Source organism: Argiope bruennichi, chromosome 4, assembly GCF_947563725.1.
Source record: "Argiope bruennichi chromosome 4, qqArgBrue1.1, whole genome shotgun sequence".
NCBI lineage: Eukaryota > Metazoa > Arthropoda > Arachnida > Araneae > Araneidae > Argiope > Argiope bruennichi.
This window is the reverse complement of record NC_079154.1, coordinates 20,343,897-20,371,083: the sequence shown is the minus strand read 5'-3', so window position 1 is coordinate 20,371,083 and position 27,187 is coordinate 20,343,897. Positions and strand designations below refer to the sequence as shown.

At 29.6% G+C, this 27,187-nt stretch overlaps 1 protein-coding gene across 1 annotated transcript in view; it reads left to right on the top strand.

Moving 5' to 3' along the window:
• The window catches only part of LOC129965560 (urocanate hydratase-like), a 48,260-nt gene extending 21,768 nt beyond the window's left edge, over positions 1–26,492 (top strand). The window contains exons 9-22 of the mRNA XM_056079555.1: positions 143–205; positions 992–1,100; positions 1,935–2,005; positions 4,470–4,567; positions 6,004–6,079; positions 8,482–8,514; positions 11,730–11,818; positions 13,031–13,101; positions 15,561–15,659; positions 18,449–18,548; positions 20,111–20,192; positions 20,378–20,426; positions 20,542–20,592; positions 26,212–26,492. Coding sequence (XP_055935530.1) covers positions 143–205; positions 992–1,100; positions 1,935–2,005; positions 4,470–4,567; positions 6,004–6,079; positions 8,482–8,514; positions 11,730–11,818; positions 13,031–13,101; positions 15,561–15,659; positions 18,449–18,548; positions 20,111–20,192; positions 20,378–20,426; positions 20,542–20,592; positions 26,212–26,355 — 1,135 coding nt within the window. The 3' untranslated portion in view covers positions 26,356–26,492. The remainder of the gene's footprint in view (positions 1–142; positions 206–991; positions 1,101–1,934; positions 2,006–4,469; positions 4,568–6,003; positions 6,080–8,481; positions 8,515–11,729; positions 11,819–13,030; positions 13,102–15,560; positions 15,660–18,448; positions 18,549–20,110; positions 20,193–20,377; positions 20,427–20,541; positions 20,593–26,211) is intronic.
• Positions 26,493–27,187: the final 695 nt, after the last annotated feature.

Genomic DNA, 27,187 nt, shown 5'->3' with positions numbered 1-27,187 from the left:
TTCGTTTTATTGTCATATTAGTAAATACAGCTTAAGAACAAAAAAAAATTAGGTTATTTATAAAAGCTTAGATCTGGAGAGTATAATAGTAAGTTTAAAAGCAATTTGTCTAATCATGTTTTTCCCATATTTTTCTTTTCAGAGAGTGCAGAAAGAAAAGAATTACCACCAGCATTGGCTTTAAAGGAAACATAGTGGATATTTGGTATGTTAAAATTCAAATGTAGTGCAGTTTTATGTCTGGAATAAACGTTTTAACTTAAATCTTTTTGTATAGTTGATAAAATTTATGAACTTAGATAATTAGAAAAAAAGTTCTATACATTTGCATTTCAGATTCATCAGATACAGAACACTGCTTCTACAAGATTTAATTGTTATACTTTGGTAAAATAAATCAATTAAACATGATAGTTAATATGTAAAACAGATGAATGAAATGAAGTTAAATGTGATAGTTAATGCGAAAGTTGAGTGAAGTTAACTCTCGCTGTTTATCTCAAATAATTTATTTTTTAATACAAGGGAAGTAATATCAGATTAGTAATACATTAGCACAGGGTTTAAAAAAATTAAAAATGCTGAAATGTGATTGGTGGTGGCTGCATTTTGATGAAATTCAGTATAAGATATTAAGTAATAAAAATCGCTCAGTTGTGAAAGTGTTGGATTTTACAGATGAAATTTTTTTTCTGAAATTAACTTTCTGTCATCTATATTATGTAATGATGCGTTTGCTTGCAATAGAAGTCATGGATTTTATAACCCAGCTATAAGTTAGTTACAGCATATTGTAATTAAATGTTTGTTAAAGTCAAAATAAAATAATCTAGAGTATTTACTAATTTTCAGTGATTTAATGAGTGCAATGAAATTACAAAATTATTTTTTTTAGATCAGTAAGTTGGTGTTTCGAGAAAAGACTATTTAACTGCAATTTCATTTTCTTTTCTATAATCATGAAGTCATAAATTTTTGATGGGTTTTCTAGGGAAAGAATAAAAAACGAGCATGAAAAGACTGGAGAATTACTGGCTGATTTAGGATCTGATCAAACATCCTGCCACAATCCTTTTGATGGAGGCTATTATCCTGTTCAGGTAAGTACAATAATAATGTAAAAAAAGCAAACGTCTTTTTTTCTATTTGCTATCACAATTATTTTTAAGAAGATATTGTAAATAACTTAACTGACATTGCTCATAATTGTATGTTCGCAGCTTGTACAAATACGTTTTTGGGCAATAACAAAATGGTGTAAGGAATAATATCTTTGCTACCTGTCACTGGAGTTATTGTTTTTATATTTATCCAAGACTGTCCTAAAAAACACTTGCGTATGATTTCTGAATTCTTGAATGGAGTGTCCGAAAAATTGAGATAAATAAATATATATCAAATTACAAAGTTTCTATGAAACAAATGAAGAATTTTATAAAATTCTTTAAAAAGGGCGAAGATTTTGTTTAAAAAAATACTAAAATGATTTTTAAGCATGATTTCCGGACCAGAAAATATCTAAATGGTAATTTGGTCTATATGCATTACGTGCCTGATGAGCAAAATATTAGTTTTGTATAAAAAAAATCTTAACTAAGTTGAAGCAAAGATATTAAAAACTTCAGATATATTTTGAAATTATAAATACAATCAAATTTCAGTTTTCAGTGTCATTATATTTTGAGGACATGGATAAAAGTAATAGAAACCAAAAGAAGAAAAAATACAGCAATTAGTATTAAAAAATTAGTAAATTTTTAAATTTTGCAAAGTGTTTTATTTCAATTAAAGAAGAAATAGCAGAAGAAAAACACTAATATTTTCAATTAGAAAAGTTTTATATTTTTCTATAAAAGGTATTGTATCTGTAACAAATGCTTATTCCTCACATTAAAAAAAACATTTTTAAATTATTTTTTTTTTAATTTTTTTAGTTGACATTTGAAGAAGCAAAATCTCTTATTGCAACAGACCCAGAAAAATTCAGAGAACTTGTTAAAGAAAGGTAAGATCTAAAATCGGTTTATAAATTATTTAAGAGGACTGACTCTATTCAATACAATATAATATCTTTGGTGCGTGGTTTAACACGCATTGCCAAATTTACTTTAAATTAAAGTATTAAAACATTTCTAATTAATGAAAACTGCCAGCCATGTAAATAAAAAAATAAATTTTAATTACAAATTAAATTAACAAATATATATAGATCATGATACATTGGCCGTAATTCCATCGACCAGCACGAGGCAGAAGTTCTAAGCCAGCTGGCGAAGACAGGAAGTGAGTCACTCGTGATAGTAGGAGAGCAAAGTTCATCTCCATAGGTATGATTGATGCTTATCACCAGTTGGCGAAACAAACAGTCATTTATCGCCTGTTTGGCCGCTGCATATCTAAAATGTAGAACGGGGAAGTCCATCACAGTACATTTTTTAAAAATTTTCTACATTCCGGTGCTTAAATACAAATTTCATAAATGCATATTTTAATTAATTTTAATTATTTGGATTCATGTTGATATGTTGTAGCACCAAATATTATTAGACGGAAGAGAAACTTCCAATCCAATATCCAAAATGTTTTCAAATTTAAAACTCAAATTATAAGATTTTTTATGCAAATTGCAAAAGGTAGGAGGTCAGGTAATAAATAAGACTACGGTTGAATCAAACATGATGATATCGAGGAAGATGTTATCGTAAGAGGCTTACTCTTAAACAGAAGATATAGGATGTAAAGGAAGCTGAGCTAAATTGAAAATTAATCAATAAAAACGAAGCAGAATTTTTTATTTTTATTTAAGGATTTTTTTATACTTATAAATGGTATCTCAACATTTCTTTTATAAACTTTATGTGATAGTCTGGAAAACCACAATGAGAAAATTTTACGCGAGTATTTTCGTCCAGAAAAGCGAAGATCAAGTCATCACAGACAGTGGCAGATTTCAGACTAAACATCTGCCTACGCCGCTGGTTAAGCAGTTACCGCAGATGTAAATTTAAAAGATGTTATTAGCTTAGATATCATATGAATTTGCAAAAAATACAAATTTCTGAATCGTAAAAATTTTACCAAAAGAAGTAACACTAACGTTTATACTAAAATTTATTCTATATCATAAAAAAATACAGATTATTACGATATAATTATCAAACTTCTTTATCTTTTAGATAAAGTTTACACTAAATGAAATTTTTCCTGTTCCTATCTATTCTGTTACGTTTATTTAATTAGTACCGTATTTATAAATATCAATACTTTTTTAAATATAATTTTATACAAATGCTAATTTTTCTCTGCCATAAGTCATCGTAAATGAATAAATAAAAACACATGATTTTTGCAAAAATATTAAAATAAAAAATAACCTAGGATAAAATAATCTAGAATATAAGCTAGAATGATTATTGTTTCAGTTAAAATGTGTTGAAATGTGAAACTAAATTAACTAATTTATTAAAAGAAGGACCTCATATTATGCACAGTTAAGATCGCAAAATGTCGAAGTCCGCCTGAGATCAGAAGGCGATGATCTCTAACAAATTAGAGAGCAGAAAAAGAAATCGTTTCTGAAAAGGCTGAGTTGAAAAAGGCAAGAATTGGGTCAGTAATTTTGAATCGACGGAAATATATCTAATCTCAGATATGAAGATTGTGCATGCGCCAGGATGCACTGATTTTGTCAAAATAAGAGTGAGTTGCAAGATGGTAGATATGTTAAAATTTCATTTAGCAATGCAGTGAACTCCTATTAGCAACGGAATAAAGTAGAACTACTTAAGATATAAATACTTTTATAGCCGAATTGTCTGAAGCGGACCAGTTGTAAAGCCATTTTGATTCCCCGACTAAATATCATGGATTTCTTCATAAGTGTACACATGAAGTTCAGCATATATGATATTCTCGGGACATTTGACCTTGATCTCATCGCCAGTATCATAGAGCAGTGGCACGTGTTCGTAATCCACCTGCTCAATTAGAAAGAGTTGCGAAATTCACGCATCTACAGTGCAAAATTTTTATTGCAGCGGACGAAAAGAATTTTAGACTTCCATGAAGTATGTATGAATATATCCTTCATATGCATACATGAGTTTTTTTTTTAATAAACTCATGTTAACATTGCTATCTATCTTTTGCTTGTTGTTGTGATATTACGCTATTTTAGTTTTGTATATAACACTTGTTTGCCATATTCTAGTAGACTAGTATGTAAAGTTTGTAAACAGATGATAAGCATTTTTAGTGCTAAATACAATTAATTGGCATTTTTGAAAACATGTCTAATCTATGCAGAATTTGAAAAAAAAAAAAAAAAAGGGTTTTAGTTTTAAGTTTTGGAATAAAATTTAATAAATAATTATTCGTCCATTCATTCGGTCTTTTGTATTATTGTTCGGGTTTTTACATCAAAAGACGAATAAACCAATTTTACTTATTTTTAATTTATTTGCTTTCAGTCTGAGGAGACAAGTATCTGCCATTAACTACTTAGCTGACAAGGGGTTATTCTTTTGGGATTACGGCAATGCTTTTCTTCTGGAAGCACACAGAGCAGGTATAAAGTTTCATAAAAAAAATTATCTGCTAAGTTTTTTTTATCTTTATTTTTCTACCTTTTTTTGCATTCGAAAGAAGATATGAAACTTATAATGTCCTGTTGTTGTCCTTAAAACTATATTTTTTGGACTTATGGAAGTCCAAACAATATAGTGTAAAATATAACGAAAATAATTGATACCAGTATTTTCTAAAAAGAATGACTCAAATTCAGAGAATCAAATTTTTTATATAGCATTCGGTTATCGAATAACATATTTTAAAGGTCAGAATGAATGCTTTAAATGCCGTAGTAATGTTAAACAATGTGTAATTTGTTGGTACCTGCACAGATTACAGGTAATAAATCTAAGAATACAAGTATGATACAGCAAATGAAATAATAATCATAAAAGAACTCATTATGTAGAGAAAGAAAAAGGGCTTCAAACCCACGAGAATCATAACAAGAAAATAAAGGCTTAAAATTCTCTCTCTCTAATGAGTGATTTTGTTTCTATTATTGCCTCAAAAACAGGAGTCAAAAATCCAGCCATTCATTTCTAGGAAGTATGCAATATTTTGGCACGCTTTTTATAATTCTGTGATCTGTATCACAGCAGTACCATATGTACGCAATTAGAAATTACTGAACTATAATGTTTTAATCTTTAAGGTAAAATAACTGATTAACTACTCAATCTAACATCCATTTTAAAAGTTATGTTAAAGTTACTTAGGCGTGGAATTCATAATTTTAAAACATAACTTTCTGGCTATGTATTAAAATTCTACATATATTGCAAACGAAACGTATATTGTATACGAAATCTACATATATTGCAAACTTCTAAACTTCAACAAAGGCAAGCATTTATATCCTCCTTTAAAGAACACCAGTTCTAACTAATGGCCTATTTTTGGTGCTATAATAAGGTCTTAAACAAATAATCTTTCTGTGTTGAATCCAGAGCTTTGCTATTATGCCACCATCAATTCGTTTCAAGATGAAAACTCGGAGTCAGTCGCTGTGCGATTTAAAATGATATACAGAATAATGTTCTAGTATGACCTTGAAGTCATCTTTCTGTCGAGATGGCTAAAGGAAGAACTATTTAGCTGCATTGTACTTCCTCATTGTTTAAAATGAGCATCGCATCGCTCTTTCATTTATATTATTAATGAGTCTCGGGAGAATACGAAAATATGAAACCAAAAGTAATTTAAAACTTGAAAGAGGCCAAGATATTAGATCTTGAATTTTTCAAAAAATTGTATAAAATGTTTCATTTAAATTTGCTGATATTTTTAATTTTTCCTTATGTACTTTCATTTATATTTTTACAAATACAATTGAACCTTATTTTGGTTTTCTAATGATTGAAATAACTGTGGAATTTAAAGAAATGTAGCATCTCAATTTTATTTATCGTTATTCTTGAAAATCGTCTTCAGGTGCTGATGTTGGGGCCAGGCAGGAAGGTGGCAGAGTGGTATTTCGTTATCCGTCCTATGTTCAGCACATTATGGGGTAAGAAAGTTCAGATATTGTATCGCTGTAAATATTAGAAATTAAATAAACTATGAGAAACTGTATTGAAATTCTGTTGAAAAAATACATATTCAAAATTTTATTTTGATACCAAAGTTTTTGAATTTTAAGTACAACATGCAGAGCAGATTTATGCATCAATTGAATAATTCTTTACAAACTCTTTTACTCTTTTTCTTATAGTAAACGAGAGAAAATATATTGAATTTTTTTCAGTACAATTTTATATCTTGAATATTCTTAAATTTTATTGTAGAATCCAAATAAGATTCAAGTTTCATTGTTTCCGACTGATATATACGAACAAAGGCCTAACCGTTTAAATTTGCATCCTTATTTATGGGCAGGAGAATTCTAAAGGAATATGACAAAATTATAAGCTGAGAAATTTTTAGTATTATCTATATCTTATACATACCCATTTTCAAATTAAAGCTTTTGCATCGTAGAAAGTAATTACCAAGCTGCTTAAGTACTCTTAATCAAACCTCGAGAATTTTTAAATGTCAGTAAATTTTGTCAGTATCCTACAGATGCCTACAGTATCTGTCGCTATAATCGCAGTTTCATAATTCAGTCGACATCGCATCCTATGTAAACAGTCAATTCTTTAATCAGGAAGAAATATATTGCTGTGGAACAATATATTTCGATATATATCTACATCTGTAGAAATATATCGAATGCGAGTTAGCGTCGTCGATCCATATTTTACAGACTTGTACCAAATCAACAATGATGCTAAAAACAGGAGTAATATGACGCGGAAAGTGTAAATTTAACAATAGCTACTGTGTAACAATAAATATCAATTATTTTCAATGTCGATTTAAAAGTCTTTTTATATCAATAGTATTCTTAAGCAATTAAACGAAATCTATCCAACTGCCCAATGCCTATCTTGATTTAAAATAGTTCTAACCTATTTTTACCTTTATAACAGTAATTATTGTTTATACCCTCTTGTTACCCTGGAAATACAAAATAAACATTTTAATTTGTATTGTTGCACAAATACAAGTTTTTACTCATTCTAAAAATTGATATTTGGAGACAAATGTTATTTACATAGTGACTACTATTTTACAGCTTTCTTTTCTTTTAAGGTTATAATTTTTACATATTAATGATATTTTTTAAATTTGCATGTAATAATATTTTTTTGTATATTAATGTGTCATCCATTACGTACCAACAGGTGCGAGGCAGACTGCTAAGTTAACTTCTCTAAATAATTTTTACGACAAAACTTTACGCTTTAGTTTTAACAACCTATATGATAAAACATTTATTATTCATATCCTATAAACAGCAGAGTAACTCTAGGGAGTGAGAAGGGGTAGGGCTTGTAAAATGTCAATCATCTTAGGACTCTCTATCCACTAAATAAATGTATTTCATAAAATCAATGTTAAATATTGTTCCTGTGTAATTTTTAGCCATTCCTATTACCATAGTTGTGCCAGGAATTAATATCAAATCAAATATTATTTCTTAAACGTCATGGTTCTGCGTTATTATGGGCATCGAATTATCATTTCTCAAATTTATAAGCTGAAATTATATCCTCCAAAAGTACTATAATGCGGTACAAAAATGACATACAATCCGTAAAATCCTCAAGTGTTCTGTGAATTCTTAATTGAGTCAGTAAATTGACACATTCCAAAAAAGGGATGCATAATCTGTTTTGAAAATAAAAATAAAAAAGTAAAGCAGTTAAATGGTTGATAAAATCCCTCTTGAGAAATTTTGAAAAATGATAATTTCGTTAAAATGAAAATTAAAAAAGAAAACATATTTAAAATTAATAGAAAAATATCATTAATTTACAATAAAAAAATCAACTGGAAGTTGCGTCACATAAAAATCCAAATAAAAAATATATTATTATTTCTTTATTCTAAAATTATATTGATCTTTTTAAATCAATTCGCGATATTTTAAAGAGTGACATAATGACATAACATCTGAAGCAATGAAATACATTTACAATGAACGACAATTATGGGGTTAATTTTCTAAGGAACCTATCTAAATTTTTGTTAGAAAATCCGTTGCTTTCCTTTTTATTTTCTTCTAGTTATGCCTTTACATACAATGTTTAACTTCTATGTGAAATGATGCACCCCCGTGTCATGCTATTTTCAGTACAATGCATCTGTAATTTGCTTTATATTGTAACTGAATCATTAAACGAAAATTTGTTTCGGTACATATTATTTTTCTCATCTCATAATAAGGCATTCTTTGAGAAAATTGCAATAATCTGAAATAACTGGGATTTTAAAAAATTATTGTCATTTTTTTCTATCATTGCAATTTATTTTCAAGATCATGCAGTTGATGAGTTAAGCTTTATTTCTTCTTTTCTTTTCCAGTGATATATTTTCCTTGGGATTTGGACCTTTCAGGTAACTAAAAATATTTTTTTTTAACGATTCGTTCTTTCCTTCTTTCTTAAACTGCATATTCTCAGCATAATAAATTTAAGTTAGTTTAAGCTTATCTTAATATAAACTACGAAAGTCAGAAACCTTATTCATATGCTGATTCATTATGAACTGCATAAGAAATAAATGGTGTCCCAAAATTAGCATCAGATTTGAATTTTCTACCATTCGTGCAATTGTTGGAAACCCTATTAAAAAATCATTTGATAGCTGATAGTTTAGGGTTACTAAAAATGCAGCGTTACACGATACAGCAACGTGTTTTATTGTTGAAAAATATTTCAAAAATAATGAAAGTCTGGCGGTCACAGTTCGAAAATTTGATAATTGCCTCCCCCTTCCCAGATCATGTGATTTAACACCACTGGATTTCTTTTTTATGGGGCTATTTGAATTCAAAATTCTATGCAACAATCCCACAAGCACGCGGGCATTGAAGGAGGAAATTCAACGTTGCATCAATGAAATTCATCCACATTTATGCAAAATGGTCATGGAAAATTTCGACAAAAGAGTGCGTATGAGGCAGCAAAGCTGTGGAGGTCATCTTCCCTATGTGTTATTCCATAAATAATCCTATGAAGTGTACTTTACAATTCAATAAAAATATAACAATGCAAAGAAAAAAAAATGTGTGTGTGTGTGTGTTTTGTTTAATTCAAATCTTGTGTTAACACGTTGTTCTATAGTGTAACGCTCCCTTTTTACTAACACTAAACTATCAGCTGTCAAATGATGTTTTTAATAGGGTTGCCAACATTTTACTGCACGAATGGCGGCAAATTCAAATCTTGTGTTAATTTTGGGACACCCTTTTATAAGAGAAGGGATATCTTTCTCTGTCACTCATAAGATGTGCAACGCATCTCAAAATCCAATCAATGAGGAGCGTTTCATTTATGTCATGAAATAATGAATGGTAACATTCCAACTGCAAACTGATGACCGAATTTATGTGGAGCGATCACCTTAAGTTTGAAATAAATTCTCAGCAAATGAATCTCTCTGCAGAAGTGAAGCTCTAATTAAATTCTTCCACCACCGCTTTTTTTTTTTTTTTTTTTTTGCTTTCTTCTACAAAAATGAAAAAAATATCTTTTAATATAAAATTGTATCCTAATCATAAAAATATCTGTTTCAAGATCTTAGTCAATTACCACTTTCTAGATTAATTGAAGTTCTAAAAATTTATTTTGTCTATGCACTCATTACCTCAAAAATATATTAAGCTAAACAAAATAATAATTATTATTATGCGTTATTTGTATACTCAAATTATAGACTTAGCTGAAATTTAAAACGAAAGCCATCAAAAAATTCTTCTATCTCGCATCAGTGTGCATGTAAATACGATAGCTCAAAACTGCAGTGAGCTGGATGGGTGAAATTCAGCATAGTTTCATCCATTTATTAAATTTATTTGCTAATGCTTCATTTCTGTCTCTGCCAATTTTTAATAAATTTGTTAGATGCAAATCGGTACAATTGTTAGGTGCAATCATCAAATGTTGTATGTGATGCAATATTTGAAAAGACAGCAAAATGCTCCTTTAAATGAAAATATCTTGTAGTTTGGAGAGATATCAGAATTGTACATCCTTAAATTCTGGACCTAATCCTTTAACGAGAATAGGTTCGAAGTGCATACTTACTTGATTTTCACCACGTTATTATGAAACTTAACACAAAAGGCCGTATTAATAAATTTACAAAAAAAAAAAAAAAGAATATTCCGGCTAGTTTTTTTCATATTTATAAACATTAAATTGAAGAATATATAACTAGCTTATTCTGCATATAAATTCATACTTTGCCAGTGGTAAAGCATGCATCACTTACTTATAAGATAAAAAGAAGGAACAATAAATGGTAAGAATGTGATTTCTTAATGGATTATCTTTTCTGACCTTGTCTTCGATACGATTTTTTTTTGAAAAATATTTTATCATATACTGCATTATAGGAAGGAATAATATACTAATTTAGCTATAAGCCGAACTGATTTGTCTCTATGATGAAAAATAATTACTTTTCGTATTCATTTCTTGTTTCTTTACGATTCCGAGCTATTTTAAATTAACAAATATAGCAAAGAGAAGTAAACAAGCAAAGATTAAAGCCAAACGATTTTTTTTAATGCCACCGAACTGCAAAAATGAAAAAAGTGACAGATGATAATTATAGTGATAAATTTATCCAAAAATATTTCTAATACGAAAACTTTTATGACACTTTTTATTTCTGCATTCTTGTATTTTCATTTTTATTAAAAAAATAATATAGAACCAATTTTTTTTCCTAAGATATGAAAAATTCACCTGAAGATTATATGAAAAAATATTGTACTTCATATTCGAATTCGATTCCAGCTTCGGCGCTTTTCACATTTTAAAAGTATAGAACATTTTAGGAGCCCTTGTATATGCAATGTTCGGAAACAGCTGAAACTCTTTTCTAACATAGCGAATTATTATTTATGCGCTAATAATAATTCGCTATGTTGCACTCTATAATAATAATGTATAATAATCGTTTAATTCGCTCTCTATAATAATATAATATGACTAGCTTCAATTTATCTGTGATATAAAGCCAGCGAAATTCACCAACATGAATGAAATGCGATTTCTGAGATGTCCAATATAAAATGGTTATATGATAGAAAAATTTTAACAATTGATTCTTTTTCAATTCCTACTATTAGCTCACACACTCTCTCTATATATCTTGTTCAAATTTTAAATCGTTAATAAAATACTTTTTATTCATCCACTCAAGTTCAAAAACATTTTTTTAAACTTGTAGTGGAGGACACTTGATGTTAATACAGTTTTTTTTTCAAATATTAATTAATTGATTAAATTTGTCCAGTGATTTCTATTTGGTCGCCAAAGTCGCTAAATCCGTCTCCATGTCGCCAAATGGTCACCAAGTTTGTCGCAAAGCTCTATTTTGCCACTTAATATTGTAATTCTGTTCTATGTATATACATATTTGTATTAATTATAATTAATTAATAAAAAGTAACTAAAATAATAAAAAAACTGTTGACCTAAGTAGGAATAGACTTAATTTTTTTTATATATTACTTGTTTTATCTTATATTTATCATTCTTTTTTCGGTTAATTTATCTCTGTTGTACTATTATTAATCAATTGTATTTCATTTTATTTAGGTGGGTTTGCACTTCAAATTCGCCAGAAGACCTTCAAAGAACAGATCACATAGCGGCTTCCGTGCTCGAAGATATTCTTGAAGAAGGAGGTGAGTTAAAAAGATTTAAGAAGAACCCAATAAAATGATTAAATACATAATCAAGCATTAGATTCCCGTTTTTAGTTCAAATTCCACACATATTTTATGATGATTATCTTTCAGTTATTGTTCTAGAAGATCAAGCCGTCTAAATTTCTCATTTATGGAGCTTTAAAAATATTTTGATACTCACTAATAAAAACGAGGAAAAACTATTTTGAAAATATTAGATCGTTTAATTTTATGATCTGATTTTTTTTTCTGTTTATATACTAAATATTTCCTATTTTTTTTATTAAGAAATGCTATCTTCTATAAGCTTCTAAAGAATGGATGAAGTCACATGACAAACGTGACTACGCATATAATCTAACTTTAAATATTAAGTCAATTTTCTGTTTTAAAGATCCCAGTTGTATATACAAATTTAAATTAACGCAATAAATTTGACAAGTGCAATGGGAACATGAATTTTCATTATGATCATACATTAAAGCTGAATGTTAAGTGTTTTGAACTCCTTACTCATACAGAAAAATTTGAAATTTAAAAGTCAATTAATAAGTCGACTTTCTTAAAATTTCAACTGACGGAATTGCTTAAAGTGATTAATCTTTTTTTTTCAGTTCTTGAAAATTAATTAGATTCTATAAGTTTTGTAAAAAAAAACACTTGTTTTTTAAAAATTTATAATTGAAATTATAAAATAGTTTCCTAAAGTCAGTTCCTGTTTTGTATAATTAATTTATGTTTTAAGTGCAATAAATTATTTGTTTAATCATACTGATATGAATTTGTAATTTTGCTTTCCTACTCAGTTAGTTCCATCGTAAGGAAGACAGTCTTATAAATAGCTCTAACGGATGCCTGATCAATAAAATCCTGCTTGAGGGGTTGTAGAGTAACTGGTTATTGCACTTATGTTCAAACAGTTTCCGCTTATACTGTCAAGGGTGTTCCAGACATTTAGATTTTTCCTCGTGCCTTTTAAGAAAGGCACAAAGAAAAAAGTTAGAATTCCTTGGTAATAACTTACTTCGTGTTTCCAACCTACATGAAGTTTCTTATTTTAAGAACATTTTCAAGTTCAATAGTCTTTATGAAATTTTAAAAAAATAAGTCGGTTTTGAAATTTCAAATTCTTTTGTAAGTGAATCTGCGCTATTGCATCTATGAAACGAATTCTGAATTTAATCCTTATTATTATCATTATTATTTCAGTGCCACCTTTGGTAGAAGATCAGTATAAAGATAATATCAAATGGATTAAAGAAGCTGCAAGCCATAAACTTGTAAGTAATACTACTCACCTCTACTATTGCGATTTTTTATAAATAACGCCAGTTGTTGAGTTAATCTTATGTGAAAGGTAAAAATCATTAAGTTATATGTATTTTTTATGAATATACATATTTAGTAAATAGTAATTGCGTAAAGAGGTGTTATGTCTTAATGACTATTACTGAAAATATTAGTCATATATATTTGTATTCATTTTCAATATCAGAATTAAAAAGAAGCATAAATTTGGAGCAACGGTTTCCAAAAATAGAAAATAATAAAATTATATCAGTTAAATGCATATTTAAATAGTCAACTAGAGGCTTATTAAATATTACAGAATCGAACGAGGTTGTCAATTTTTCTCTTTTTTTATATGCAATTATCATTTAGTAATAAAAATAGTTCATCTATGAGTATTCAGATATGAAGAAGTCCATATTTTTACCGTATGTAAATCTAATCATTGATTTACTTAATTTTGCATATAATATAACCTATCTCTAATGAATTGGCAGGTGTGTCGTTTGATTTACGTAATTAGACGAGTTTATTTTGGTAAGTTAGGGGATGGAGGTGAATTTATTCTGCCCTTAAAATAATTACATTTGCCCCGGGATTTTATATTTCCACTAATAATATGCGATACCACTAATCTTTCCAAGTAGAATTCACTCTGCCCTCCTCTAAAAGCGGAAGCTTTCAGTACGTCTTCTGGTGCTTCATTCAGAAGAGGCATTCTTTTCCCCGCAAACCGGTCGGAAGTCATTTTTCTTGGATGGACGTTATCATGTGATACTATCTCTGCATCTTTACATCTCTCTTTTTATTGTCCTTCAAACAAGTCAAGTTTGGATTTCATCGAGGAGCGTTTTACTTCCGGTAAACAAGGCTCTTCGATTATTTTTTAAACTTATAAATCGGATTTAAATTTATCAACTGTCTGATCTTATCATCCTCTGTCTCTTTAGATCTTGCTTGTATGACATCGAAACAGTTTTCGCAGTTTCGTTCTTCATGCTAAATGCCAGACTAGATTTCAAATTCTTTGTTTCCAACAGTATCGTTGAATATTGCGTGTCTTTGTATCTCACAATATCGATGAAATATTAAGTGCTAAGTTTCCTCGAATATACAAATGACAAACGACATAGACAGACTGATCAGAAATTCCATGTCAGCGGCTAATGCTTGAAGACTTTTCAGGATTCTCTTTCATATCTTCGAATCATTTCTGTGAAAGTAGATAAAATGTCTGTCTCCAAATCAAGCTAGAGAGAGCTTTCCCACTTAATCAGCTAGTATTCATTGAAGAATCTCTGCCACTAATTTTTGGAAAGAAGCTGCAAGTTGACTGGAATTCACAAAATCCATTTATATGTTTGGGTTATTCACTGCATTGAAATGTCTTGAAAACTGTACAGGATATTTATCCCTCGAATGACTAGAATTTGATAATTGGTCTGGAATGAGTAAATTTTGAACTTGTAGGAATATCGTTTGGTTTGACCTCAAGGTCAGTAAGTCTTTTCTCGATTTCGCTACTCCTTTCTTTTGCTTCTTAAATCTCCCTTTTCTTTATATTCTTTTTCTTATAGTTCTGTGAATGCGATTTTTAATTCCTCTTTTTTTCTAGCTTCTTCTCCTTTCTTCATTTTGTTCTGCCTTTTTTCTTGTCTGGACAGCATTTTTTTGTATTTTCTTTTGTCCATATATAATCCCTATACAGAACCAGTAGAAATTAATCATACACAAGCGTAAAGTAAATCATTGTTTAAATAATGGTAATAACATAATAACATTTGGTTATGCTATTACCATTATTTAACACTCCATTATGATAATACTCCAAAGAGAGAATTAATCCTCATACGAGGATTTTACCTTTCATAAACTTCCAATGGAGCATGGAATTTTCTAAAAGAATCATCTGTCTCGGTTCCGTATAGAGTTAGAGTCGAAATTCTCTAATTTTCCGGAACCTTCATTTTTGTCATCAATGTCACTAAATTTGTCGGCATGGTCAATTGATTTGGCATTCGTTATTCACCTCACTCGGTCCCATGACCAAACCTAAATCACTGTTTTACACTTTTTTCCCAAGTCTTTCAATTCAGATTCTATAGTCTCTCTCATTCTGAGTAAAAGTGCACCTGCACTGGCAAACAACAAAATTTTCTAAATTCAATCAAACATTAGTTTAAGAATCACTGTAAATCTCTTTTTCAAATAATGGTTCTAATGTGGCAAGGAAACAATATTAGAGTTTAATAACAAGACATTGATAATTTAATTGGTACATGATTTATTCTAATACAAATGTAAAATTTGATTTTGATTTGATGATATTTTTTAGTTCTTATTAGCAGTTTTTCTTTATTTTTACAATCTTTAAAATGTTTAAATTCGTATTGTATTTTACTTTACCATATTTCGAACCACATTTAGGCTTTTTCATCTATTTCTGCAGGTTGTAGGATCTCAAGCCAGAATTTTATATGCGGATCATAAAGGACGAGTGAGAATAGCATTGGCTTTCAATCAAACAATCAAAAATGGACTGCTACAAGTAAATGCAGCTATAAATATTTCCATTATTAGCGAATATTTTTCCCATTAGTGCAAGACAACAAAATGATTAAAGAAAGATTTTAAAGCAGGAATTTGTTTAACCATATGACTAATAAAACCAATTTATTAATGAAAAATCCAAAATTTTTTCGTTACATCTTTTAGTTTTTTTGAGGTTTGTTTGTCCAGATAACACAATAACATGAACGAAATTATAGAATTATGTTACTTGATATTACATAATAACTTTATATTTTTCAGCACAATAATATCCAATCTTGTAAATATTATTCAATTCTAAGTAATATTGTACGATTTTCTGTTCGGATGAATCGAGGCAGTTTCCAGCTAAATATTTAGAAAATTTTTTATCATTTTTCAATTGCTGATCTAACAATTTCTATGAGGTGCTTATTTTTCGGTCTACAAAAATATACTTTGTTGAATGTCACTATGATGGTAGAAAATTTTCTTTAGATGTTAGCATGATAAATCAAGACAAAGCATTAAATCTCTCAGATATTATCCAAAAATTATTTCTGAGCAATTTTTCAACTTACCAGAATGAAGGTTACGAAAACAGATGGAGAAGAAAGTCATTATAAAAAAAAATCTAAGATTCACGAAAGAATCTTTCTTTCAGCGAATTGCTTCATTAAAATGCTTCAAAAAATTATAAATAGTTTATTATGAAATAAAGCCTTGAAAATTACACTGAATAACTTCACCTTAATTATTTTCCAGAATAATAATTTATACTAGCACTCTAGGGGAGGGTGCTAGCACTCTAGGGGGAGACTGGATGCAGGGGTTAAGTTGTTGCTTTTGCTTATGAAAATTTTGTTGTTGTTGTTGTTGTGTTGTAACTTGCGGGAAGTAGGAAAATTTTTAACGAGAAGTATCATCTGACGTGCTTGATTATCTCCGTTTGAAAAGCCTATTCTTTTCCTGTCTTGTTGTTGTGACTTATGGCACTTAACAAGCACGCTGACAGTTATCTGTCAGAGATTTAACCCGAGTGAGCGTCTCTGTTTTTTCAGTAGCGCCAATTAGGGCCAAGAGTACGACTTAGCTACTTCATGCGTCACATTCGCTTGCACAACCCTTTTTAGAGGGAGGCACATTCACACACCTCACAGTTAGAAAGAACACTGAACAACAACCATGTCAGAATCGGGACGCCCAGATCACGGGGAAGACGCGCGACCCCTATGCCAGGACGCCGGCATGAAAATTTTGAATCTTCTAGATAGAATCAGTAAAGACTAATTGAAAAAGAGATTACTTTTATGGAAGATATTTTCTCGTATTAAGAGTTAAAATAATAATTTTAAAAAAATCCAGAAAATCAGAGAAAATCGTTATGAAATTGTTCTTTCGGCTCGATTAAAAGAGGATTTGGAGGAAGAAGCATGCTAATTTTTTCAAAGATAATCTTCTCATGCACATTGAACTTGTACTGTAAGCTGCGACAACTTTGCCACATTTCTTCTTCTTTTTTTTTTATCAGTTTTTAAAAAAATTTAACAATGTACAAAAATACATAAAAAAACAATGTTAATTTCATTCTCCAGTTTTGTTTTCTTTGGAAACATGGATATTTTTATAATTTTTTATAAATATTTAAATTGGCATTGGCAAACTTATCCTGAAAAGGGAGCAACTTTGCTAACTATGTTAAAGTCAGTCGAAACCTCCAAAAAGATTTTTTTTAACTGTGAAAGACCTTTATAGATTTGTATTAACTCTTCTTTGTAAAGAAAAAAAAATGTTCAAAAATATTTGACACTTAATAATTAAATATTTAAAATTTGGAAATCTAAATTCCATTTTTTTTTTTCAATTTCGTAAGTAAAGATAAATTTCTCATGATTTTCATGGTAAGGAAGGTCAATTATATGTATGATGCCTTGTATACTTTCTAAAGCTTCATCGTTTCACGCTTCAGAAATAAAAATTTTCCTTTTGCCATTGATACGATGATATGATGCCTCAAACTTCTAGTCTTATGCAACCAAATGTGTTTGCCAACAAAATGCTTAACACGCCTATTCCCAAAATAATTTAACACTTCAAACATTCCAATCTTTAGTCTTAAAAAATCATACCATCAATCCCCCGGGTCATGTCATCTTCTTCGTCTTTAGTCTTCAACATTTCATCATGTTCGTCAGATATATCCCATAAAGAAAATGTGTAATCAGATTCATCTCTGTGGAAGAGCAATAAATGAAAAAGCTATCAGAGGAATGATGTGATGGCCAATCCTTTCATTTCTCTTTCATTCAATTGACAAAACTGTCATATTATCACCCAGATTTATGGTGCAGATTTACCAAATTATAATTTAAAATGAAATTTACATCTGAAGATGATTCTGATGTGGAGTTATATGCTGATTTAAGGAAAACAAGTCTTTGAATGAATGGACTGTCCGAATCAAAATGATTACCAAAAAACACTTGTTCTATAAGTTAAACACAGAAACATTTATTCAAGCCTGCACTTACTTAAGAAATATACTTTTAAGAACTTAGTAAAGGGCCAAATATTATTTTTTTTTCAAAAATTCTCAAAATTATCCCAGTATCAGATATCTGAAAATACTGCCATATCGAATAACACAAAGTAAGATTTATTAACATAAAATAGCCTGCTTTATTTTATAATATTTTCTAAAGCATTATGGTTAAAATTCATTCCATTTTTTTTTTTTTTGTCTTTACAATATCATTTCCATTAACACTATGAATATTGAAATATGCATTGGAACAAAAAATTTATTAGGGTCCTATTGTCTTGAGTCGAGATCATCACGATGTTAGCGGTACAGACAGCCCATTTAGGGAAACATCTAATATCAGCGACGGATCTGCCTTTTGCGCAGGTAAGTGATACGAATTTTGTTTGTATATCTATACGAAGCACACAAAAGTGTCAGAAATTTTACTTTAATTCTGAATCTTAAAAATTTATGATCAGCGTTTTTTTAACAAAGGAAAGTTTGGGCGGCAGAATCTGCTGTTGATATTTTTTTTCCTTTTTAATATGCTGATAAATAGATAAAAATAATTTATATAAAGATTAATTGTATAAAAATAATCCATGAGGCCTTATTAAATGAAAAATGTTCATTTTATAATAGTATGTATTTTGAAAGAATTTTATTCAAATGTTCAAAGTACTGCTGGTATATAAGGTGATTAAAATTCAGATTACAATGCTGTACAAAAACATTTCAGATTTGATAGGCTACAAAACGAAAATAGTTTCACCCTTAATATATATGCAACGAATAAAGACTTTTAATACACTTTGTTCTCAGTTTAAATATTCCTCTGCATTGTGCACCCGCAACTTTGAAATAGAAATGTGAATTTATTATATTCATTATTAACGTAATCCAAGCTTAAATTCAAAAATGTTCAACTAATTATTTAATACGATAAAATGCTACTCATTTACTTTTTTTAAACTGGAGAATATCATTAGTCATCATAGAATATCAAAATATTCAATTTATTTATTGCCTCACTATTACAGGCAATAAATAAATAAAAGGCGTCCTTTAGTTCTTTTATTTTCACATATTCCATAATTCTTGAAAGTAATATTTTTATAAGAGAAATTTCTGTAGGATTTCTAAAAAAATTGGTTTAACTCATAATTTTCGTCATTTCTAAAGCTTTTCCATAGAATTTATTTTCCTTTGCATTGTAAAATTATTCCTTAAATGGCTTTGCTGCTGCATAAAACTATTTTGCTTATTACTTTAAAGATTAGGTTACTATTAAAACTATTTTAAGGATTAGTTAACCCTTCTGAACCTTGAAAAATGTGAACCTACGGACTCCCAAACAAAGAAATATACAAAACTTTTTGTATTGTAATGTTAAAGAATCAAAGTGTTTCTTCAGCAAAATTGAAAGAAAATGAAACTGCCAATTTTAAAATCGTTTTACAGATTTCTTTTTCTTGTTGAGAAACGAATAGGCCATAGGGGTTTTATAGGCAAATAAGGTACTTAGAAATAAAACTAATTATGTATGCTTTAAATCTCGAATTCAAATTAAATGACTAATTTTTAATTATTTAATGGAAAACTCGATCTTTATACACGATTTAAATATTTAAATTTCAAACACATTGATTTTCACACTGATAATGTTACATTTATTTCGATACATATTATATAAATAAGGAGTCAGTGTTTTCCTATTATAAGAAATAGAATGGCTGTAAATTCCAATTTTCTTGTTAAAATTCAGCATTTTCTAAGATTAAAAAAAAAAAAAACCACTTCGAAACTAAGTGCGAGATAACTGAGCTTTCTAATATAGCTCCCAAAAATATCTTGTCTAGATATGTAATTACTAACAATTTTAAAAACTACTTGAATAAACGTTATGTTTCAATCATTACTTATCATTGTTGTTTTCCTTTTCTAAGATATGGCAGTTCAGAATTGTATTGGAGACTCTTTCAGAGGAGCTACGTGGGTGGCACTCCACAATGGAGGAGGTGTTGGATGGTAAAATGCAAAATTTTTTGGTCACTTTAAAATTTTGTTAACAATTTGGTAGTGATCACTTATGATCAATGTCTGTCTCCTCTATCTTTCAAATATAAAATAACGATACAAACATGTTGTTCATTTTACGAAATCTTTAAGAAATTAATGAACATGCAACATTTGTTTTTATACTTTTTCTCTAGGGGAGAAGTAATTAATGGTGGTTTCGGATTGCTCTTGGATGGCAGTGAAGTATGCTTGCTACTTACTAATCTATTATATTTAATATTTTAAATCGTGCCTTAAAGCGTATTATTAATACCTTTACACATTTTATTAATACCATCGACTTGCCTTCCTCTTTCAGGAAGCAGAATGCAGAGCCCGGCAAATGTTGCATTGGGATGTTCTGAATGGCGTAAGTACTTTTACCTCAGTATTCTAAAATTATTTCATAATAGACACTTACAAAAATCTATGATTTGTGAAATGATCAGTAGAGACTTATCCAATAGTACTACGCTAATTTGCAGAAATTATTATCCTTTATTTAAATTCCTCTCTTTCTTTTACACAGTTGATCAACTTCTCTGTAATTAGATAACATTATGCTAAGATAGAACCAGTCATTTGTTCAACACAGCTTGCAGTTGATGACACGAACATAGCTGTTCGTGTCATCAACTGCGCATTGTCTTTCTCGGTACTGTCACTTTACCTTCTTACTCCACATGTAAAATGGGAATTAATTCCAAATTTTAAAAGGTGACCAGCATATTACTTATATGAATACAGTCCATGCTAATAAAAAAAAATTAAAGAACAGCATCTTTCAACCTATAATTTTTCTATAATCCCTGTTAGCACAAGATATTATGCAATATTTCTGTGGAATTGAAATTCTCCTTGAAATATCGCATAATATCTATAGATATATTGCAGTATTGCTAGGCATTCTATTCAGAATGCCCAGCAATATTGCGATATATCGTGACAATGCTGTTAGGCACTTTGTGCTAAAATGGTTCCTTCACACATATTACTTTCTAATATATTATTAAATATTGTTTATACAAAAGAAAATTATATAATAAGTTTCACGAATGTATAGGCAACACAAAAATCTATACTTATAATAAAGCTCAATGCGTATGTGTGTGTGTTGGCGCTCTACAGGCCAGGCCATTTGATCTACAGCTAAAAATTTGGCACATTTATCCTTGGAGTTCGGAATTGTGCACCTCAGAGCGATTTTTTTAAATTTTTAATTAGAATTTTAATTAATTAAAAATTAAGCAAAATTTTAATATTTTTTGGCGATAACTTCCGAAAATATTATCTCACAAAAAGGATTTTTACATCAAATTAAAGTTCAAAAAAGTTCTTTAAATTAAATATAAAAGTTAAAATTAAAGTTCTTTTTAATGATATCAAGTATTTTATCTTATATACACTGGTGGACAAAATTAAGAGATGGAAAACATTTTCCCAAATATCTCAAAAAATACTGAATATAAATAAATGAAATTTGGTATGGATATAGCTTATACCATGATAATAAAGTGTGCAAAACAAAAATGAAAGTGCCATTCACTGGCAAGACCTATTACCAATAAATCCAATGTAGTCTGAACTTGAGGATAAAAGATGACAATAAAAGTGAGGCTTGTACAGTGTGTGTTGCCTCTAGTATGGTGTATGGTCACCCCTGACAGACAGACAGCATGCACAACGAGATGCATGCTTTTAATAAGGGAGTTAAGGAGGGGTTGTGGAAGACCCTCCCATTCTTCCACCACAGCAATTTTTAACTCTAGAATGATTCTGGGGGGGGGGAGGTTGGCACATCGCAATAGCTCTCCCAAGAGCCTCCCAAGCATGTTCAATAGGATTCAGGTCAGGGGATTTGGCTGGTCAGGGGATCCCTTCGTTGAATGTCCTCGCTTTCCAGATACTCATCAACCATGAGAGCCCTATGTGGTAGCGCATTATCGTCCATAAAAATGAACCCAGGACCAACAGCGCCCCTGAAAAGACGCACATAGGGCTCTAGGACCTCCTGCCTGTACCTCTGGGCATTCACGGAACCATTGTCAAACACATGGAGCGGTGTGTGGGTATCTTGCTTGATCCCTGCCCAAACCATGAGTCCTCCACCAGCATGATGGTCCCTTTCGATAATGTTGCTGGGATGGTACCGGGTTCCAGGTTCCCTCCATATCAATAACAGTCCAGAATCAGATTGTAGACTGAATCTGGACTCATCGGTGAAGAGAACATTAGCCCATTGAAGCTGTGTCCAATTCTGATGTTGTCTGCACCATTCTGCACGCGCTCTTTTGTGGGAAGGAGTGAGTGGGATGCAAATAGCGGGCTTCCTGGCATACAGCCCTCTTTCATGGAGTCTTCTGGAAACTGCCTTACTCGAAATTGATGTTCCTGTAGCAGCCGCGAGGTCCCTAGACAATTGAGTGGCTGTAGCCGTCCTCTGGCTCTTAGCTGAAACGAACAAATACCGGTCTTCATTGGTCATTGTAGCCATCGGGCGACCTTGTCCTGGTCATCTGCATACTGTCCCACTAGTTTTAAATTGACTCCACAAATTGGAAATGATGCTTGGTGTTATATCCAATTCCCTAGTAACCTGAGCTTTGGACTGGCCTGCCTCAAGTATACCCACAATTCTCCACCTCATACCGTCGTCAAAACGATGATGTTCATTCATTTCACCTAAAAACCAGCAAGAAACAACACGATTATTCAAAAAATGCACTAAAATCTGCAACTGTGTTGAAGAGTGGAATGAGGTGAACAGCTCGATGCGGACTTTTATACATTCTGCTGGCTTAGCAACGCCCACAAGAATACGTAAACTTATCTCAGGGCCAATATCGCTACAGTGACTATATATGGCAATCAACTGTCCAGGTTTTGTGCGGTATTTTTAGAGAAATGTGCGAAAATGCTTTCCATCTCTTATTTTGTCCACCAGTGTATTATGTTTCTATTTTTAATGAATTTTTTAAAAAAATATTTTAACTATATTTTTCAATAATTTATTTCGCTAAAAATAATAATAAAGTTTTATCTGAATAAGCACGTTACGCTTGCATGGAAAAAAAATTAGCTTTTGTCAACATGTTTCATCACTTTTACAAAAGCTCAAATAAAATAAGTTAACAATTACTGCAAATTAAATCTAGAAAATATAATTTTCAGCCCGTGACTGTATGAAAGGAAATAAATATAAAATATAATATTTTCATAATATGAAATAAAAATAAATGCAAAAAAGGTTTTCCATGATCCTTTAAAATATCTACAATATTAATTCAATAATCAGCTTTAATTAAGGCAAACATGGTTTAAAATATATCCTTTCAATTCAGGGCTCAACGGCTCATTTGTAAACTTTCAATAATAGAAAGGATGTGTTAAAATGATCTAAATGAAGTAAATAATTTTTTATGTCTTCTGAGTTTATAAATACTATAATAATGAATTTTTAGCTTTTATCTCTGCTCTGTAAATCACATTTAACAAAATATTCTTGTGACAGTAATATTTTAAATAAAAATATTTGCACTCCAATCAATTAAATCAGTCATTAAAACTGATTGATTTAAAAAAAATCGAATGGCACTATTCAATAAAAACGGGCGATTTTCGATCCTTCAGTGACTATCTCAAAGATGATAACCCAATCAGCGCACAGGGTTTCTGAAGATTGATTGGTCTAAGATTATGACAATGTAGATCATTCTAAACTATTCTATTCAAAGCTTCATGAAACAATCAGAATTCTTAGCAGAAGATAGAAACTTTCATTTTTTTTATTTAAAAGTTGAAGTGTCAAGAATATCTCGCTGAACTTGATTCCATAATGACCAAAGGACTATATAAAATTTAGACTTAATTTTTTGAAGTATATTTATAGACCGAAACAAAATAAAATATTGTTATTCACGTCATTTAAACCCTTTTGAAAGTAAAATTAAAAATCGAATTTTAAGATGAATTTGAGAAATGTTTGTTGAATAATTCTTGAGATATTATCTAAATTATGAAAATGATTCTGTATTGAACATAAGACTTAAATGCTTAACGATGCTGTTTTCAGTACTCTTATTTGTACAAAAAAACTCTTATTTGGTTTCAGTAAAAAATGTTTTTTATGTTAATTGCAGTTTAATTATTTCCATTTTAATTTAAAGTTGCAATTTTATGGGAGCTGACTGAAAATGAGAGAGATACATAGTACATAAGGGCTTAAGGCCTTTATAATAATATGAGTGTGTAATATGTCTATAAAAATTTGAAGCTTAGTAATACTTTGATGTAGAAGCTATTGAAAAGAAAGTTACACAAAATATTTAATTGAAAATTTTCAATAGCATTAAAAGTGGTCGCTAAAGACGGTTAGTTGATAAATAAAATATGAAGGAATAAAATTTCATTATGACTTTACAAATATATATATATATATGTGTGTGTGTGTGTGTGTGTGTGTGTGTGTGTGTGTGTGTGTGTGTGTGTGTGTGTGTGTGTGTGTGTGTGTGTGTGTGTGTGTGTGTGGAAGGAAATGTATTCTTGGCTCCTTAAAGTACAAAAATGGCCCTTATTGTATCTGTAAAAAAATGAAATCATTTAAATTTCACTAAAAGTATTTAATTAAAAAAATTTTAATACTGAAAAGTTAGTTCATAAATTGGATATAACAAGTAATATATAAAAAAAAATTTAGTCAATTCCAACTTAGGTCAACAACTTTTTTTTTATTTTAGTTACTTTTTATTAAATAATTACAATTAATATAAATATGTATATATATATGACAGAATTACAATATTAAGTGGCAAAATAGAGCTTGGCGACGGATTTGGCAACTTGGCGACAAAACAGAAATTACTGGAAAAATATAATTAGTTAATTAATATTTGAAAAAAAAACCCTGTATTAACATCAAGTGTCATCCACTCCAAGTTTTAAAAAAATGTATTTGAACTTGAGAGGATGTATAAAAAGTATTTTATTAATGATTGAAAATTTGAACAAGATATATATAGAGAGTGTGAGCTAATAGTAGGAATTGAAAAAAAAGGAAATTAATTGTACATTTTCAAAAATTTACAAAATTTAGGACTACAGAAAGATTTACAAATTGCTGCACAATAATATATAATATTTACATAAAATGCCAATAATGTTATTACATTATCTTCACAACACTGCACGGGACCCAAAATATCGGGAAATATCACAGATATATCGTATAATACCTTATGTTAATAAGGTAACTGATATAATTAAAAGGATTTTTTTTTTTTATTTTAAAACTTTCTAAAAATATTTTTTGTGTGATTACTCTCCTGTAAGTTATAAATGAAAAATATTAAAATTTAATTTAGTTTTAATAGTTAGAATTCCAGAAAAATTAAGTCAAATTTGGTGGTTCTTATTCCCACCACCTTTTTGTAGAGCATCAAGAAACAGGCAGTATTCGTTTTCCTTATAAGTAAATATTTCATTTACTATTAGTAAAAATTATCTCATTTTAATATTTGCTAAAAAAACACTTTTGTTGGATTATATATCATTAATTTTTATTATTTTTTTATATAAATTAACTATTAAGAGAAAAATAAATCAAAATTCTTATAGAAAAATCAATATATCTTTGATAGTACTTCTTACACTTGAAATGGTGCGATTAAGAGCAAAAAAAAACCACATATCTGCATTAGGAGATATTAAGACACTGATAAGAATCTAAAGATAATTTTCTTTTGTTATAACTGAATATCAAATACTCCTTATAAAATGCTGATAAAAGCATGGAACTTAATATCTGGAACTGAATGTTCGAGCAAAAAAATTAAGAGGTCTTCTGGAGGTTAGATATGGTATTTAAATATCTAAGAAAAACCTTTTTAGTGTTCGCTTCTGAGATGTTAAGCATTAACTCGAGTCTGCTATAAAATGAATGGATATAATTCTAAATACAATTATCTTTTGATGGGCTCCATATTCTTTTAAGGTTGCTCGACGCTCCTGGTCAGGAAACAGCAATGCTGCTGAGGTCATTACCCAAGCAATGCAAGATGAGCCGAGATTAGAGGTGACTGTTCCTCATGAAGTTCTGAATGACTGTCTCATTCAAACGAGTTTCTGTAAACAATAAGTCTTCGAATTTTGAAATTATAAAACCAGTTTTATTTTTTTACATCGAAGAAATCAAAAGTTCTTGCTGTGAAAATGTGTGAATTGTCTGTGTGCTAATTTTCTTCATTTCTATTGAATAAACTTTTTGTATGCAGATGTTTTTAGATCATTTATTTAAATATCTAGTGATGTATGGTTACAGAACAGCAAAGTTATCTCTCTTTTTATATTCCTGAAGAAACGTTTGCTGAAGAAGCCATTGATGTCTTAAACAAACAAAAAAAAACAAAAAAGAGATTTGAGAAAGAATTTTAAAAAATGAATTAATTTAGTGTATCGTAAATTTATATATTTAAAATAATTTCTAAAACCAAAGAACTAATCACACATTGGTCCACTGGTCCATTTTTGCCAACTTCTATTTCGTATAAAATCTTATGAACCATGATGTATTCTCAATTTACTTGCCTTTAATACTCCCGATTTCCCAAAAAAATCGCAGAAACATTAATTCAAGGTTAATTTTATTTGTGTAGGGAAAACACGAAATAGTTCCAAAACTCCAACTATTCATTGAATTAGCCAATTTTTATTTCATATGGAAGTTTATGACGTCTATATGCGTCATGAAATTACTCCATTGTAAGTTGTTCTCTTTGTTTGATTCCTTAACCGATCAATACGAAAGAATTATAAATAAATAACATCCCATTTTTAATCGAGAAATTGGCAAATTTGGCAAACTGGCAAAAAACTGTCAATTTTCATCATCATGTCTTTCAGTATTTTAAGATTTTCTGGCACCATTAGTACTGTGCTCAAGTCATTATTTTCAGTTTTTAGACTCTTTC